Genomic DNA, 19676 nt, shown 5'->3' with positions numbered 1-19676 from the left:
AAATTAATGTTTATAGTAAACTGACATTCAAAGCAAGAAAAGAAAATTCATATATGTCAACAACTTTTTTGCAGAGCTCATCTATAAGGAAGTTATGAACTTTGAAGAGAAAACTAAAAATGGTGTAGTAAAAGGACAGCCTTCTCCTTCAGGTACTCTTTGTAAATAGCAGCATGTTTTCATTTGTTATCAATACTTTTCTATAAATCATTGTTGTCATTGTATAGTCATGAATATAATGACTACTACTATGCTGAGCTATGTGTCTCCATGGTAACAGACTACAAACTGTGTAGTCTCATCTTGTAGTCACACTCTCTATCATCTGTCTCCTACTTCTTGTAATCATACATTCAGTAGGGGTATGATTTCAGGACCAGAATACACAGGGTTTGTTTGCAGTGTGTACCCATGGAAATACATAGGTCTTTACCAAGTTACGTAAGTTGACATGCATTTGAGACATGATCGCTATCTGTAATGGAAAAAGATCTGAACTGATAAATGTTCAATCTGTAAAGCACATCATGATGTTTTTACTACAGTACATTTATGTGAATTTTTAACACATTTTACACCAGAGTATCTTTATACATAACAACACACCAAAATACTAAGATTTCTGTGATCAATTACTATGGCAATTTAAATTGTGCCTGATTTAAAGGGATCCTGTCAGTTGGTTCAAGCTCCCCAAACCATGGACAACATAAATCAGAGAGAGCGTTTCAGAAAAAATTGTGTTTGAAGATCCGACCGTGGACCATAGGGAGAGACCAGACTAATCAGGCACTGCCCCCATCTTCCAGGTGATTAACAGGTTTCGCTCTCTTGTTTGTACATAGGGAGAAACCTGATAGTCAATAGAGCTGTGCAGGGAGAAGCCGGTTGGGGGAGCTGCTCGGCTAGTCTTGCCACTAGTCTGCAGCACCGTTCATTGTAGGACCTCCCTATCATTTTGATTAATGGGTCAATGTAAGTTCTACAATGTTAAAAAGTAAATTACAGTTTACCACACCCGCAAATATGCCTGGCACCAGAAGTAAATGCACTGTGAACAAGAGACCGGTCTCCTTATAAAAGTGATCTAATTTATTTCATGACTGAATGATAAAAAAAAACATGGAAACATAAAGGTGCAGACACTGACGCATTTCGGAAATGACATTTCCTTATTGATAGCTACCTCATAAATAAAGAGATGTAAATTCCAAAACGCGTCTGCACATTTGTGTTTCCATGTGTTTCTTTTACCATTCTTCCATGAAATAAATCAGATCGTCTTTATAAAGAAGACAAAATGCAGGTCTCTTTTTGACAACCTAGTTTCTAGTTACCCCTGTTCCTCTTAACTCCTGCAGCCTTATTTTCCTTATTCATCTAACCAAAATAAACTCTTCGTATCCTCCAAATGGTTTGTCACATTACACACTACATATACTTTTCTTCTGTCTGTGGGATAGCACCAGGCAAAGCTCAGAGCATAGTTTTTGAGATTGTATCTATTAACCTCTCTCTGACAAGGCCTGAATGGGATTTAATAACTGGATGATTATTTACATTTTTTAACTCTCCTCTTTGCAAGAGATATATTTTTTTAATTTTTGCATTAACGTGGCTGTATGAGGCTTTGCTTTAGGATACTTATAAATTACTGTGTATTTTCTTTCTATTTTTCTTTTTACTAAGCAAATATAGAAAAAGGCGATGTTTGCCTTTGTTTTTTTTTTTGTTTTGTTATTATGGTTATGATACCTAATTTGTGTAGGTATCTTATATTAAAAAAAATCATGTTATTTGTAGTAGGTGGACTATTTATTTTTTATTATTTATAAAAAAAAACATTTTTCTTTTTTATTGTTCATTTTTCACTCTGTGACTAGGGCATCCATAGCAGCCCCAGCAAGGTAAAACAGCCCCCTGCTGTGCCACTTATCAGTGGCAGAGCTAATCAGCAGCTCTGCTATGACGGCGTATACTTAGTGATCATATGATCGCTGGGTCCTACAGAAACATTGGCAGTTCTTGCAAAGGAGGAGACAGAATTGGTAATAATTCGCTTCTGTCTTCTTCCTCCGCTGTAAGACACAGCTGGGGACCAGATCTGTTAGATTGAAGGAACAGGAGCTTTATTCCCGTGAATTGTAAATTCACAATGACGTGGGGTTACACCGGGGGACAAGTGCCAGATGTTATATGGTTAAGCTATAATATGTACATCTGAACATGATTCTGGGATGTAACAATATTTTACATTTATTGATTTTTTTGGTTATATTAAAAAAAAATGATATCTGCGCTTATGTGCAAGGGATTTTTATTTATGGCCAAGGTTCTTGTTTTTAGAGGACATTTGCTGCATAAACTCCAGACCAGTGTGAATAATCCATCTGGAATGGTTTTACAGCAGTTATTACATTCATATATCCTAATTTATGTTGGAGGGCTGCTGAGAAACAGCTTGTGCATTTCCTGAACATAGGCCATCTATCACATTTTCTATTAGGAAAGTCACTATGAAGTAGTTCTCTGGAAGATGCTAAATAACAGGCTTTACAGTAAATGAAAGGCAAGTCCAATGGAAATATATATTTATTGTATATAAGATGCTGAAAACACATTGAGCAAGAAAATCCATCACAAGTCTATAGAATGTCACTTTGGTGACATGGGCAGATTTAGTTTTAAATCTTAAAGGGGTATTCCCATCTTGGATAGAATATGCCATAAATGTACAGCAGATGTGGGTCCCAGTTATCTTGATAAAAGGGCCCCTTTGCACTCAGCTATCATTGGAGAAGAGATGGTTGGAATTCCCATAAAAGTTCATGGGAATTCCACCACTTCAATGACAATGACGTAGTTCTTGAGCTAGATGCAGTTCCCTTTGATGGGTCTCACTTCTTCTATATATTCATGGCCCTCTGCATATACCATAAAGGTACCAAATCGGAATACCCGTTTGAAATAAGTTTTCCAGCTGTTGACACCTGGTATACTATGTATGGCTTCTATCTTATGTTTTCATCTCCTTACTCACGATGACCTTGTTCTCTAATGATTTCTTTTTATTCTTGTGGTCGTTGTCCAATAAAAGATGCATGTGATATCATTCTGCAATGCTAGAGACTTTATCATATCTGTGGCAGCCTGTGAATTAACTGTATTAGGGCTACTTTTATAACATTTTATTAACTCTGACAGCATGGAGCTACACTACATGAGAATGTCTCTGCTCTAACATACTGGGACATACTATTATGCTCCAATGCAAGGCTCTGTTAACATCTAAGTTGTAGTGTTTGGTATAAACAGAAACCACAACATGGTGGCGGATTGGTCACACTATGTTTCTGCAGACCCTGATGAACCCCATTCATTTGTAATGGCTCCTGTTGGGTTCTATTGAGGTGTCCATCGTTATTATGGGAAACGTATCGCTGCATGAACTGTTCAAAATGATGGAACTTTGGACAGCTCTTCAAGTGGTTCAGGCGCAGATAATCACAACCTTAACAAACACACAACCTTTGTTTCATCATACATTTCATGTACACAGTCTTCTTTTACTCTCAAACACCAAATCACTTAGTTTAGAATTGCCTAGAATGATTTTAACCATTTTATAACTAATAATGACCAGACATTATTTATTATATTTGTTATGCATAATAAATATAGATTTTGGCCCCAATTCATCATTTATCATTGACTTTGCGCCTGTTTTTTGTCTAGATTTGTCTTGAGCCTTTTTTTTATCTTTGCACCCAATTCATTATTTTATTTTCGTCTTTTTGAAGTTTATTTTATATGTGCTCTCTTGTTTTTTTGTTTTCCACTTTGTTGGTGTTGTTTAGCTATTCCGGGTATTTTCACCTGATTCATCAATTGTGACTTTTTAAAAAGTTGCTAAATTTACTGCATACACACACAGCGCTCCTACATACACACAGTGCTCCTATATACACACACAAATGCTCCTACATACACACACAGCGTTCCTACATACACACACTTGCTCCTACATACACATATGTCTCTCTCACATACACACTTAGCTCTCACACATACATACACAGCTCTCCTATACACACACATCTCTCACACATACATATGCAGCCTCCTACATACACACAACTCTCACACATACACACACAGTGCTCCTACATACACACAGCGCTCATACCTACACACATCACTACTACATGCACACTCAGCGCTCCTACATGCACACACAGCTCTCTTACATGCACACACAGCTCTCTTACATACACACACAGCTCTCACGCATACATACACAGCTCTCCTACATACATGCTGCTCTCCTACATACACACAGCACTCCTACATACACACAGCACTCCTACATACACACACACAGCGCTCCTACATACACACACAGCGCTCCTACATACACACACAGCTCTCTTACATACACACAGCTCTCTTACATACACATACAGCTCTCACACATACACACACAGCTCTCACTCATACATACACAGCTCTCCTACATACACACAGCTCCCTCATACACACACAGCTCTCTTACATACACACACAGCTCTCTTACATACACACAGAACTCTCCTACATACACACACAGCTCTCCTACATATACACACAGCTCTCACACATACATACACCGCTCTCCTACATATACACAGCTCTCCTACATACACAAACAGCTCTCATGCATACACACACAGCTCTCACACATACATACACAACTCTCTTATATACACACACAGCTCTCACACATACATACACAGCTCTCCTACATACACACAACTCTCCTACATACACACACAGCTCTCATACATACACACACAGCTCTCTTATATACACACACAGCTCTCAGACAAACATACACAGCTCTCCTACATACACACAGCTCTCCTACATACACACACAGCTCTCATACATACACACACAGCTCTCTTACATACACACACAGCTCTCTTATATACACACACAGCTCTCACACATACATACACAGCTCTCCTACATACACACACAGCTCTACTACATACACACACAGTGCTCCTACATACACACACAGCTCTCATACATACACACACACAGCTCTCTTGCATACACACACAGCTCTCTTACACACACAGCTCTCACACATACATACACAGCTCTCCTACATACACACACAGCTCTCCTACATACACACACAGCTCTCTTATAAACACACACAGCTCTCCTACATACACACACAGCTCTCCTACATACACACACAGCTCTCTTACATACACACACAGCTCTCTTATATACACACACAGCTCTCACACATACATACACAGCTCTCCTACATACACATCTCACATACACACACGGCTCTCATACATACATGCACAGCGCTCCTACATACACACACAGCTCTCTTTCATACACACACAGCTCTCTTTCATACACACACAGCTCTCTTACATACACACACAGCTCTCACACATACACACACAGCTCTCCTACATACACACACAGCAAAACCACAGCATCATTTCATAAAACGCATTTTAAAAAAATGCACTCCAAAACACAATGAACAAAAAAAACCCGCAGGTAGAATAATTTACCCGTTAAGTGCTTAAGATCTGCAACAACAAGAACTCATGTACCCTTAAAGTAAAAAAAAATATGGCATTCATTATTTGTTTTCCATTGTGTCTATATAAAAAACAGTTGGGACCAAGTTCTTCCCCATTGCATTTTGTTTAACTAAAAAAAAGTAAAACTTTTTTTTGTGACATTTTTAATTTGCGGATTAAAAATCAAATGTCATTTGACCCTTTTATTATCCTCTTGGCCTTTGTATGCAGAACTATGTAGCTGTTACCTGTAATACTTTACTCACTTAGGCCCCCTTCACATGTCCGTGTGTGCAGTACGTGTGGTATGTTTTTTTTCACGGATACCTCACGTACCCAGTATAACCTATGCTGCTGTGCACATGTCCGTGTTTCTACATCGACCATGTGTCCGTGTAAACCACACGGTGACTTGTCTGTTTTTTACTGGCAGCACAGGTGACAGGGGCCAATACATGTCTATGGGTCCATGTAAAACACGTACAGCACATGGATGGCATCCGTGCACCGTCCATGTGCAGTACGTGTTTAACACTGCAAAGTATAGGAGAAGCTTTGTAATTTCTTTCTCTTTTGCCATACCGTGAAAACACTGATAACAACTGATTCCGCACTGATGTCACACCGATTCAAAGCACTGATGACACACTGATTCCGCACTGTTGACACACTGATTCCGCACTGTTGACACACTGATTCCGCACTGTTGACACATTGATTCTGCACTGATGACACAGATTCTGCACTGATGACTGTTACGCTCGCGCCCGGACTGACTGGCGTGAGCGTGATTAGTGATCCCACTGTACCATGAACCGAGGAGTGCCTGGAGGGGCGTAACTAAGTATCAATCCGATCTGACCAATGTCGCACGGCGACTCAGTTGACTCCGTGAACCAGGGAGGAACCGAGCAGAGGGACCAGGTGCTACTCCAGGTCATACCCCGGTCACAGTTGTTGACCCACATCGGGGAATGCAGGAACAGGCAGGTTAGACTGGCATGTAGACAGGTGGGTACTGGCAAACACAGCTGGTATGCAGACTGGTGGATATTGACAGGCACAGCTGGTATGCAGACAGGTGGGCACTGGCAGGCATGGTTGGCTTGCAGACAGGTGGGCACAGGCAGACACTGCTGACATGCAGAGAGGCGGGTACTGGCAGGTAGAAACGCAGGCAGGATAGGGACCAGTACAGACTGGGATACAGGAACGGAGCCGCAGGTGTGGTAGACAAGCAGAGTGGAGCAAAACCCGCAGATGCGGTGAACAAGCAAAGCAGAGCAAAACCGCAGATGCGGTGAACAAGCAAAGCAGAGCAAAACCCGCAGATGCGGTAGACAAGCAAAGCAGAGCAAAATCCGCAGATGCGGTGAACAAGCAAAGCAGAGCAAAACTGCCGATGCGGTGAACAAGCAAGGCAGAGCAAAACCCGCAGATGCGGTAGACAAGCAAAGCGAAACCCACAAGCAAAGCAGAGCAAAACCCGCAGATGCGGTGAACAAGCAAAGCAGAGCAAAATCCGCAGATGCGGTAGACAAGACAGGGCTCTGTTCACATGGAACAGACTGGAGAACACAAGAAGATAGCTGGAACACAGGAGTTAGATACAGAGACAGGGAAACAGAACGAGCAGAACCAGATACACACAAAGTACTTGCAATGAAGTAGCGATTGGACACAAAACTCACAAACAGAAGTACAGAGACAGCGAGTTGGAGTTAGGTGCAGGTTCAGATACTGCAGGAAAATGGAAAGGTACAGACATAGAGACAAACAGGTAACGGACTAGGACACTGTTCAGACAGGATCTGAACCAGGAACAAGATACAGGAACGAGCCTGGGAACTCAGCCCCCAGGGTGGCGGAAACTGACTAAAGTCACAAGTACAGGTAACAGGCCTGTGTATACAGCCCCCAGGGTGGCAGAAACAGACTAGATACAGGACAGGACCTGGCAACTCAGTTGCAAAGACAAACTGAGTGAAGGTGTTGCTTAGGCCCCTCCTACTGTTTGGAGGGGGTTTAAATATCCAGTGACTCACAGCAATAGGCTGGGGACGCATTAGCAGAAAGCCACGCCGACGCCCTAAGCAATCAGACAAGAGACATGGACACAGCAGGAACTGAAACAAAGAGTGCAGCATGAACTGACAGGTAAGATTGCGGTCTTGCATGGTGGGAGGTGGTGCACCATGCAAGAACGCCGCCAGGAATGTTACAGTACCCCCCCCCCTTTACGTCCCCTCTTCCTCCAGCCAGCAGGGATTTTCTGCAAAGAATTTGGAGGCCGATCCTTCTCCTCAAGAAGATTTTCTCTTCTGTCCACTAGAGGGAACAAAGCTGGTCTCATCATCTTGGTAACTAGGATGTTTCCTTCCATTGGGCCATCAGCAACAGTTGAAGTGGGCGAGGTACCAGGAACAGGACACAGAAAGTCTCTCTCCACTTATTAATAGTGGGTAGCACCCCAAAGGATTCACGGGACAACTGGAAATCCTCCACCGGGTTGGAGGGGTGCAAAGACTCGTTGGAAACCACAGCCTTGACGTGCACTTTGCCAAGCTTACTGGATGAAGTGGGCGAAGTACCAGGTACAGAGTGCAGAAAAGTCTCTTTCCATTTGTTATCATCGGGAAGTACCCCAAAGGATTCACGGGACAACTGGAGGTCCACCAACAGGTTGGAGGGATGCAAAGACTCGGGGTTAACCACCGCTTTGACAAACACTTTGCCAAGCTTATTGGATGAAGTGGGCGAAGTACCAGGTACAGGGTGCAGAAAAGTCTCTCTCCATTTGTTATCAGGTAGCACCCCGGGGGATACAGGAGACAACTGGAAGTCCTCCGCCTGGTTGGAGGGGTGCAGAGACTTGGAGGTAGCCACCGCCTTGATGGACTTATTGCCAGATTTGTTAGAGATGGAGGATCCTTGATTAGGGACCAACTTCAGTCTGGTTTCTGAGATGACACGTCTGCAAGGCGGGGCGGTGCCTAAAGCCAGATCATTGGTACAATCGTCGAGACTGTGTGGGGAAAATGCCTCCGCTTCCCTTCCTTCGGAGACTTCAGCGCACAGCGAGTCAGTGACTAGCAGATCTGGTGAAGAAGAAGAAGAAACTGCTGACTGTCCTGAAGATATGGGGACTGGACACCTCTTGCATCTCAGCAGTCCCCCAGGAAACACCATACAGGATCTCCACACCTGAGCGGGCACTAGATCTCTCGGCTCTGGACGACCTGTGGGTAAACCAGATAGCACCTGGAATGTGAACTTCTTTATGTGTAATGCTCCAATCTGGAGCTTAATTTGTACAGACATATTTTGACTGTTTCTGAGTAGGGCTCGTCCTTCTGCTGACAATGCCCAAACCGGCTTCTGGAGTTGTCGGACAGGAATCAGACAGCGACTCTTCAAGGCTTTAAGCCCGAAACTTCCAGTTAATCCGAGGCCTTCACTTGCCATGGAGACAGTCATGGTCATCTATTGAGAGGAAACACTAACGCCAAGGACAGCCTCTCCTACAGGCCTAATGTCTTGGGATTCTCCAACCTTCGCTGGACAAAGACCGTCAGGGGGTCCCAAACAACCGCAGAGGGGCCGCAATCCGATTTTGCGACTGAGTTCTGGCCTCTGCTTTGCCTGATGAACATAGTCATCCTTCATGGATTCTGTGCGGAGAGCTACCTCTACAGGCTGGGGAACAGGAGGTCTTTGGGAGGACAGAACTTGGCGTGACGGTTTACCTCTACGCCTTGCACGTCTGGACTGCCTCTTGAGGTTGGGAAGGAAAGTATTCTGTGGAGCATTGTCATCCTATGTGGATTCTGCGTGGGCAGCAGTCTCTTCAGGCTGGAGAACTGGTAGGCTACCTACACACATTACCCATCGGGGCTGCTCCGGGATACTGGGAAGGTAAGCTTTAGCAGAAGCCTCAGGGTTAGGGTCATCGAAGACCATTAGAAAGGCCACCAGGAAGGCCTGCAGGTCAGAGACGATAGGATCCCATGCTTCCCATAGGGTGATCCATTTCAAGGCATCACCCGCTAGGTAGGACATCATGAATGCTACTTTAACCCGATCAGTAGGAAAATAGTGAGCATAGAATTTGAAATGCAGCATGCATTGCTCCACAAATGCATGGCTTCGTTTTGGATCCCCATAGTACCGTGGTGGATCCGCAGGAACGAGTGCTGATAGATCCATTTGGGCTGGTGCGTAAATCGCCTGGGCCACAGCTTGAGAAAAAAAAAATTTTTCTTGGTGCACTTATTCGCCAGATAAGGATTCAAAATGTCTCTGAGAGCGAAGGGCCGTGGGGCTCAACGGGAACCATGGCCTGAGCAAACTGTTACGCTCGCACCCGGACTGACTGGCGTGAGCGTGATTAGTGATCCCACTGTACCATGAACCGAGGAGTGCCTGGAGGGGCGTAACTAAGTATCAACCCGATCCGACCTAGGTCGCACGGCGGCTCAGTCGACTCCGTGAACCAGGGAGGAACTGAGCAGAGGGACCAGGTGCTACTCCAGGTCAGACCCCGGTCACAGTTGTTGACCCACACCGGGGAATGAAGGAACAGGCAGGTTAGACTGGCATGTAGACAGGTGGGTACTGGAAAACATGGCTGGTATGCAGACAGGTGGATATTGACAGGCACAGCTGGTATGCAGACAGATACACACAGAGTACTTGCAATGAAGTAGCGAGTGGACACAAAACGCACAAACAGAAGTACAGAGACAACGAGTTGGAGTTAGGTGCAGGTTCAGATACTGCAGGAAAATGGAAAGGTACAGACATAGAGACAAACAGGTAACGGACTAGGACACTGTTCAGACAGGATCTGAACCAGGAACAAGATACAGGAACGAGCCTGGGAACTCAGCCCCCAGGGTGGCGGAAACTGACTAAAGTCACAAGTACAGGTAACAGGCCTGTGTATACAGCCCCCAGGGTGGCAGAAACAGACTAGATACAGGACAGGACCTGGCAACTCAGTTGCAAAGACAAACTGAGTGAAGGTGTTGCTTAGGCCCCTCCTACTGTTTGGAGGGGGTTTAAATATCCAGTGACTCACAGCAATAGGCTGGGGACGCGTTAGGACTGTGCACACGGTAGCTATAAGAAACAAGCAGAAAGCCGCGCCAACGCCCTAAGCAATCAGACAAGAGACATGGACACAGCAGGAACTGAAACAAAGAGTGCAGCATTGACTGACAGGTAATATTGCGGTCTTGCATGGTGGGAGGTGGTGCACCATGCAAGCACGCCGCCAGGAATGTTAGAATGACACACTGATGGCATGCTGATGTCCCACTGATGACGCCCTGATGATGCACTGATGGCACACTGATGACATGTGGATGACACACCGATGACACACTGATGGCACACTGATGACAGACTGATGGCGCACAGATGACACACTGATGGCATACTAATGACACACTGTTGGCGCACAGATGACACACTGATAGCCCACTAATGACACTGATGACACACAGATGGCGCACAGATGACATACTGATGACACACTAATGACACACTCATGGCGCACAGATAACACACTGATGACGCACTGATAGCACACTAATGACACACTGATGACACACAGATGACACACTGATGGCACACTAATGACACACTCATGGCGCACAGATAACACTGATGACGCACTGATGACACACTGATGGGGCACAGATAACACACTGATGACGCACTGATGACACACTGATGACGCACTGATGACACACTGATGACGCACTGATGATGCACTGATGGCACACTGATAACACACTGATGACGCACTGATGAATCACTGATGGCACACTGATGGGGCACAGATAACACACTGATGACGCACTAATGACACACTGATGACACACTGATGATGCACTGATGGCACACTCATGACTCACTGATGATGCACTGATGGCCCACTGATAACACCCAGATGACACTGATGATGCACTGATGGCGCACAGATGACACACTTATGCCACACTGATGACGCACTGATCACACACTGATGGGGCACAGATAACACACTGATGACGCACTAATGACACACTGATGACACACTGATGAGACACTGGCGCACGGATGACACACTGATGACACACAGATGACACACTGATGGGGCACAGATAGCACTCTGATGATGCACTAATGACACACTGATGACACACTGATGATGCACTGATAACACACTGATGACGCACTGATAACACACTGATGACGCACACATAACACTGATGACGCACTGATGACACACAGATGACACACTGATGGGACACAGATAACACACTGATGACGCACTGATGATGCGCTGATGACACACTAATGACGCACTGATAACACACTGATGACGCACGGATGACGCACATATAACACTGATGACGCACTGATGACACACTGATGACACACAGATAACACTGATGACACACAGATAACACTGATGACACACTGATGACGCACTGATAACACACTGATGACGCACGGATGACGCACTGATGACACACTGATGACGCACAGATAACACTGATGACACTCTGATGATGCACTGATAACACACTGATGACGCACGGATGACGCACTGATGACACACTGATGACGCACAGATAACACTGATGATGCACTGATAACACACTGGTGACGCACGGATGATGCACAGATAACATTCTGATGACGCACTGATGACACACTGATGACGCACAGATAACACTGCTGATGCATTGATGGCACACTGTTGGTACATTGATGGTGCACAGATGACACACTGATGGCACACAAATGACACACTGATTCCACACTGATGACACACTGATTCCGCACTGATGACACACTGATGCAAAACACTGATTACACCGGTACTGGTTTTTCCGGTATCGGTTTTATACGGATGTGTGAAGGGGTCCTTACCGAAGCAAGTAAAACTAACTTCTGGAAGAAAATGACTGACTTGAGGCATTTGTGAAGCAGCTCATTTGTATTCAGACTGGCATAGAACACATCATCAGTCGCTGTATTAGCAATGGAAATGGTGCCAGCTTCCTCCATACAGCAGCTAAAGTTTAGGAAAAAGAGAAATGTCCTTGTCATCCACAAGCTACAAGATGCTAGTTTTTCTAATAAGCAAGGAATCACTGAACTGTTACCAAGGACATTTTAATTTATTACTATTTGGTCACTTTTTTCTTCTAGCAACTACATAACTGTACACCCTTGAGTACCCGGCTTTTATGTAGAGGGCGATCCAGTTTGTGATAAGTCCTATTTCTCCCAGTGCAGAGGGATTAAAGCTAATGGAAGCGCTCTGTTGAGAGAGTCATTACATTAGAACATGTGAAGGACTCGTACACTCGCTTCTTAGTCTTTGGTATTTTTCTCTTCAATTTCAGGGCATTTCAGGTTCTGTCTCAGAAGTGTCTCCTTCTCATTTAACTTGCAGACTTTGTCTCCATCGACAGCTCCCAATTATTTTGCACAGTACATTTCTGTTTGAGTAGAGGAATTATTGCATGCTGTGTCTTATTTATCTGGTGCTCTGCGTGCCTCATCTATTGTGCTCAGTGAATTCTCTTCCAGAGATGTGCATGCATACTAATCTGCCATTCAGCCAATTAAAACATGCTTTCATGATTTCAGAATGAATTTTTAAAGAGCTGTTTGTGTGAGCGCCCTGTTAACAGTTGTTCTTTTTAGCCCACAAATAATTAGTTCCACTGATCTTTCCTTCTAATTTCTGCAATCCTATGCCACAGAGGACAATTACTCCACGTTCAGCTGTATGTGCCTGCAAAAACCATAACTTTCATCCCCGCAGTCATTATGTATTTTATCTTATGCCATGTAATGACAGTCCTCTATGTGTACAACACATGCCCATTTATTCAATACAGAGACATTTGTTTCCAGCTATATTTACTGTAAAATAGTATTTCTAAGCTGATTGTTGGAACTTTTGGGAAATTTTGCAAATATGGGAATTATGTCTAAAAATTTGAGACATTAACTCTTTAGTGATCACTTGTACAAGGCTATGGCAGGAGTAATAATAATGTATAAATGTATGGGCTGAGTCATCCAGAAGAGAGTCATTCTTATGGCCCCCGTACACATTGGACGAGCATTGGACAAACCCTCTGATACCATCAAAATTGTCTAACAGTCCAATGTGTGTCTTAAATGACAGATGATGTCTGGCGGAGGACGATCCAATTTTCAAGTGATGATCCTTTTGTTCTCCTTGAGATTAGCTTCTGCAGAGGAGTCTCAGTTTCTCTCATAGAGAACACCGGTGAACTTTACTGAACTGGTCGCTGGGAGAGATAGCTGTCAGCTGAATAATTGGTTGAACCTTTGTTCATCCGACAGCTATCTATTCTATATGAGGTTTTACTTAAAGAGTTTGTCCACTACTTTATCATTGATGACCTATCTCTAGGATAGGTCATCAATGTTGGTTGGGGTCCAACACCTGGCACCCCCACCGATCAGCTGTTCCCTAGTGTCGGCGGTGGCCGCCAATGCTCAATTGTGGAGCTATTGCATCTTCTGATAGCTGCCGCTTCTGGGTACTGCACATCTGCAGTACCCAGCTGAGGCCATTATCAAAAGATGGAGCAGCTCCGCAATTGAGCAATGGCGGCCACCGCCGACACTAAGTAACAGCTGATCAGCGGGGGTAGGGTGGTCAGAGCTGACAGCGTAGATGGTTTGTAAGTGTTCTCATTACAAACACTTCCAGATCTCATCTCACTGATCTGTCAGCTCTCCCCTTCCTGCCACACTGACTGCTGTGAGATGAGATCTGGAAGTGTTTGTAGTTATTCATAACTCAGTTGTCAATGTGGGGGGTGGTGTGTTCAGAGCTGACAGCTCCGTGATATGACATCTGGAAGGGTTTGTAATGATACATAACTCAGCTCTGCTATATCACTACACAGTAGCTGCAGAGTTTTGTATCATTACAAACATTTCCAGATCTCATCTCACTGTGCTGTCAGCTCTTTCATCCCCCACACTGACTGCTGTGAGTTGAAATCTTGAAGGGTTTGTAATGATGCATAAGTCACTCAGTAACTGCAGAGATCAGTGAGGAGAGGAGGGTGTGTTCTTTTCTCCCCTGCTTGATGCTGCCTACTTACAATTGATCAGTCCTATGCAAGAGAAAAAGGACATGTCCTGTCCCCAGAGACAAATCTCTGGTAATGCCCTGTTGAACTATAACCTAAATTCTAACCTAAATTTTACAAGCTAGTATCTCCACAATGAAGAGGAATAATTAAAGAAGAAAAACCATGTTTTACTTATCTCTGCAGCCACTATTTTTTGACGTGACCAGTTTAGAATGCACAGACTTGTGAAAGGTCCTCTTTTTGGGTCTAATATAATATTTGGAATAAAAAAGTAAAAAAAAAACACATTGCTTATTATTAAAAAGAATTGGTATTAACATCGGTAGCACCCTGCTGTTGGCTGCCTAAAAATAATGGATAGCCTGTTGATGAACCTACATTTAAGGGGAAAATGCATTGAGGCACATACACTACTCACAAAAGTTAGGGATATTTGGATTTCGGGTGAAATTTATGGAAAACTTAAAAAGTTCATGCTACAATGATATTTTATCATTAAAGTAGGGCATTTAAGTAGAAGCATGTAATAGTGATTTCCTCATCTTAAACAATGTATTGAAACAAAAAGCCAAGAACAGTGGTGGGTATACCCCAATAGAAAATGTCAATGTCTCAATAACATGTCATGTGGCCATGAGCATCAATTACAACTTAACAACAATGTCTCATGCTGTTCACAAGTCCAGTTATTGTCTGCTGAGGCATGGCATCCCACTCTTCTTGAAGGGCGGCCCTCAGGTCATTGTGGTTCTGGGGTAAAGAGTTATGAGCCTCTACACAGTGACTGAGCTGATCCCATAGGTTTTCTATGGGATTCAGGTCTGGAGAAAGGGCAGGCCACTCTGTTTGAGGCACCCCTAATGATGCAACTTCGATGAGCTGGAGCATTATAGTCCATGAAGATGAAATTAGGCCTGTGTTGTTCATGCAGAGGCACAATGACTAGATTAATGATGTTATTCAAGTAGTAGGAGCTTGCCATTGTACCATTCATAAAGTGTAGGGCAGTTCTCTATTGACCAGGCACACCTGCCCACCCTGTAACACCACCACCAATGGTTTGTCTCTTGACAACAGTGGCTGATGCTTAGCGCTCTCCTTGACGTCTCCAACTTCGTTGGCGGCCATCATTTCTGCTCAGCGTGAATCAACTTCTATCAGTGAATAGCACAGAGGCCTATTGGTCCCTCATTCTGCATAGAGGCTCCCTGACTCATGCAAGAAGATGACGCTTGTGCCGGATGGTGTGGTCAGGTACCCTTGCAGGTTGTCTAACCCGCAGACCATGCTGATGTAAATGGTTTTGAATGGTCTGACATGACACTTTGGTGCCTCTTACCTCCCTTAAATGTGCCTGGAGTTGTGTGGCATTCATCATCCAGTTCTGAGGGGCATTATGAAGCAGTCATTAGTGATGAGCAAGCATGAATTGTTAACCCTTCGGCGAGCACGCTCGGGTGCTTGCCGAGTATTTGCCGTGTGCTCGTCATCGATGTCAGTGTTGCCGGGGTGGCATGTGTCACTGCTGTTAGACAACTGTGACACATGCAGGGATTACCTGTTTGATGTACACGAAATAGCAAGTACACAATTTTAAGCACGTTTCATTCATAGCAAGAAACCTTTTCACAGACATTGTTTCCTTCCACTGTAGTCTACTCCAGGGCCGGTATAGCACACTGTTTAGCCCTACTTCGTCACAGCCTAGCTTGTCGCCACAGTACATTTCACTACACCCGCTCAGAGGCTCCACGTCCTATGACTATTGACGCCCTGGATGCACCGCTTGGGACCCTCACTAGTCCCACAGTCTCAGTCCTCTGTAGGTCCATACCTTTGGTGTTTATCAAGCTCAGGGTTTCTCATGACACATCATCCTATCCTAGTACCCCTTTAAGATGGACTGTGTATTTTCTGTCAGTTCCTGTATCCTTCTAGCTGTGGATCACCCTTTGGTAATCTGCCTTCCTTGGCACTTCCCCTCCCACTGTGGGCTATTCCCAAACATTAACTGTATCATAACTCTCCCTGTCTCTGCCAGCTACCTATGGCTGGGCAGACTACAGCTTCATACTAACAATGTAAAACATCTCTATACACTAAGCCTATTACACTTATAATGCTTATCCTATACTATCACATCCTGTATTGTACATTGCTTACATTACTACATACATTACATAGGCAAACATCCTACACTTCACGTGACACAATGTGTACACAAGACGCAGGACATTATTCAGATTACACATCACAGTATACACAGCACTGATGTCATCAAGGGGGAGCAGGGCAATATGTCCATCTCCTTACACATGTACTCTGTGTGCTTTTGGCTTAGAGACAGATTTCCTTGTGAGTACATAAGTACTATTTGATTTTGTGTCTTTCTTTATTGACTGCACTGATACTTACAGTATATATTGTACGATCGCCATTGTTTTGTGCTTTCTTTGTGTAGAATTTGTTTGAATTGGGCAATCTGCTGGTATGTTCCATTATTTCCAATAGTTGTCCACATTCTGCCTCGTTGCCTTTTACTATTGTATATATAGCTTTGTGAGCAAATGGAAATGGTAGTTATTGTATTTGCGTTTTCTAGACTGAAGGAATATCTAGGATCTTCTAGTGTGAGAAACGAGGAGTGGGGCACCATTTTGAGTGATACTTAAGGAGCAAACCTCCTCAATTAGGTAGACAATTTTAGGTAGGACATATTAGGGTTCGTGTAGTTTTTGTGTGTTGCTATTTATTTACCTATATGCTATATTCTGTATATAGTTACTATAGCCCCGTCCTGTATTTCTTTATCTACCGGTATATTATTTGTTGAATTTTGTTTCGTTTTCATATATCATCCTAGATATATTATCCCTTTGACATAGATGTAAGAAGGCTTTTTTTTGCAGAACAAGTTGTAGTTTTGAACGGCACCAATTCATTTTACTATTCAATGAACTGGAGAATAAGAAAAAAAATAAACACCTGTAAAATTGAAAAAAAAAACCTGCAATTCCACAATAGTTTTTTGGGGTTTTATTTTTATGGTTGTATTGCTTTGTAAGCATGACTTGTGATCATGATTCTCATGCCACTGCTATTACAGCAATACCAAACATGTATAGTTTTTATTTTTATTTAAGTGGTGAAAAAAATTCAGAAATTATAAACACATTTTTTTTTACTTGTATCATCATTTTCCGAGACTTGTAACATTTTTAATTTTTGGTAATAAAGCTGTTTGAGGGCTTGATTTTTGCGCAGTGAGTTGACATTTTAATTGATACAATTTTGGGGTTAGTACAATATTTTGATAATTTCTAAATGTATTATTTTTTTGTCGCTACAGAAGAACCACAGTCCTGGCTTTTGATTTTTTTCTCTTGTTACATCATTTACCAATCAGGTTAATTAATTTAATATTTTGATGATTGGACTTTTACGGACTTGGCTATACCAAGTAGGTTTATTTAATTTTTTTTTTAACTTTTCTATTTTTAATTGGGGAATAATGGATGGTGTTATTCTAATTTTTTATTTTTTATATTCTTAAAACATTTAGCATGTAGCTCTTTTATAGATAAGTCCAGAAGTCTCTTTACATGGCCAGTCGCAGCCTCTGTTACTGAGAAACCAGCGTCTGAATTAGTATGCAAATGAGGCTGTAGAGTAAAAACCTCTGTCACTCCAGCTCTATTCTCCGCCCAGCGCCACCTCCTCCTGCTTGACTGACAGCCTCTATATTGTGTAACTTCAAGAATTGAAGGCGGAGGCGCTGGGCGTGGAATAGAGCTGGAGTAACAAAGGCTTCAGAGCTACAAATAGCTCTACAGACTCATTTGCATATAAATTAAAACACTGATTTCTCAGCAATGGAGGAACTGACTGTCTAGGTAAAGGTAATGCTGGACTTGTATTTGAAAGAGCTACATATGCAAATACATAGTTTGGGGTGTGAAATTGCGGTGATACATTCCCTTTAACCCCTTTATGAACTATGACGTATCTATATGTCATAGGTCGCCTCACCTTCTTTGATGTGGGCTCCGGCGCTGAGCCCGCATTGTTTTAGGCACATGACCACTTTGATCAGCTGTCATGTGCCCCTAACAGCTGCGGGAGGAATTGGGTTCCATGTTAACATGTTAAATGCCACTGTCAAACTCTGACAGCGGCAATTAACATGGGCGCGCCAAAAGCACGTCATAAGACCGGCCCATCGGCGCGCCCGTCACATGATCGCGGGGCACCAGTGTGTTGGCATGACAACTCGGGGACTGCAGGAGACCCCTGTTGTTGTCATAGCTGACCTGCTATGAGCACCACCCAGTGGCCTGCATTCATAGCAAATGAGCATATCTGCTACACATAGCAGGGCTGAAACCCCGCTATGTGTGGCACAAGCGATCAGAAGATCACAACTTCAGGTCTCCTAAGGAGACTATTGAAGCATGTAAAAAGTAAAAAAAAAATGTTTTTAAAAAAATTAAAATTTCAAATCACCCCCCTTTTGCCCCATTCAAAATAAAACAATAAAAAAAAATCAAAAATACAAATACTTGGTTTCGCTGAGTTCAGAAAAAAATAATTAATCCGATCGGTAAACGGCTGCAACATTGCAATAAAATGCAATAACAAGCGATCAAAACATCGTATCTGTCCCATATATTTTTTATTTTATTTTTACCAATTTTGCATTTTTTTTCGCCACTTAAATATTATCAAGAACCTATACCTGTTTGCTATCTGCGTACTTATAATGAGCTGGAGAATCATAATGGCAGGTCAGTTTTAGAATTTAGTGAACATGGTAAAAAAAATAAAAAAAACAATTGCACTTTTTTGCCCATTTTTCAGTACACTATATGGTAAAATCAATGGTGTAGTTCAAAAGTACAACTTGTCCTGAAAAAAATAAGCCCTCACACTGCCATAT

The 19676-nt window shown here is 43.1% G+C and overlaps 1 protein-coding gene across 8 annotated transcripts in view; it reads left to right on the top strand.

The window, feature by feature from the left end:
- MAPK10 (mitogen-activated protein kinase 10) overlaps nt 1–19676 on the top strand; it is a 367762-nt gene that overhangs the window by 333856 nt on the left and 14230 nt on the right. For all 8 annotated transcript variants that reach the window (XM_073637131.1, XM_073637130.1, XM_073637129.1 and 5 more), the window contains one exon: nt 75–152. In XM_073637131.1, the coding sequence (XP_073493232.1) occupies nt 75–152 (78 nt within the window). The remainder of the gene's footprint in view (nt 1–74; nt 153–19676) is intronic.

The sequence above is a fragment of the Phyllobates terribilis genome, unplaced genomic scaffold (assembly GCF_046119375.1).
Source record: "Phyllobates terribilis strain yellow unplaced genomic scaffold, ASM4611937v1 Scaffold_1__5_contigs__length_1240528914, whole genome shotgun sequence".
In the NCBI taxonomy this organism is placed as follows: domain Eukaryota; kingdom Metazoa; phylum Chordata; class Amphibia; order Anura; family Dendrobatidae; genus Phyllobates; species Phyllobates terribilis.
The sequence above is the reverse complement of the archived record's forward strand: the minus strand, read 5'-3'. Positions and strand labels throughout refer to the sequence as shown.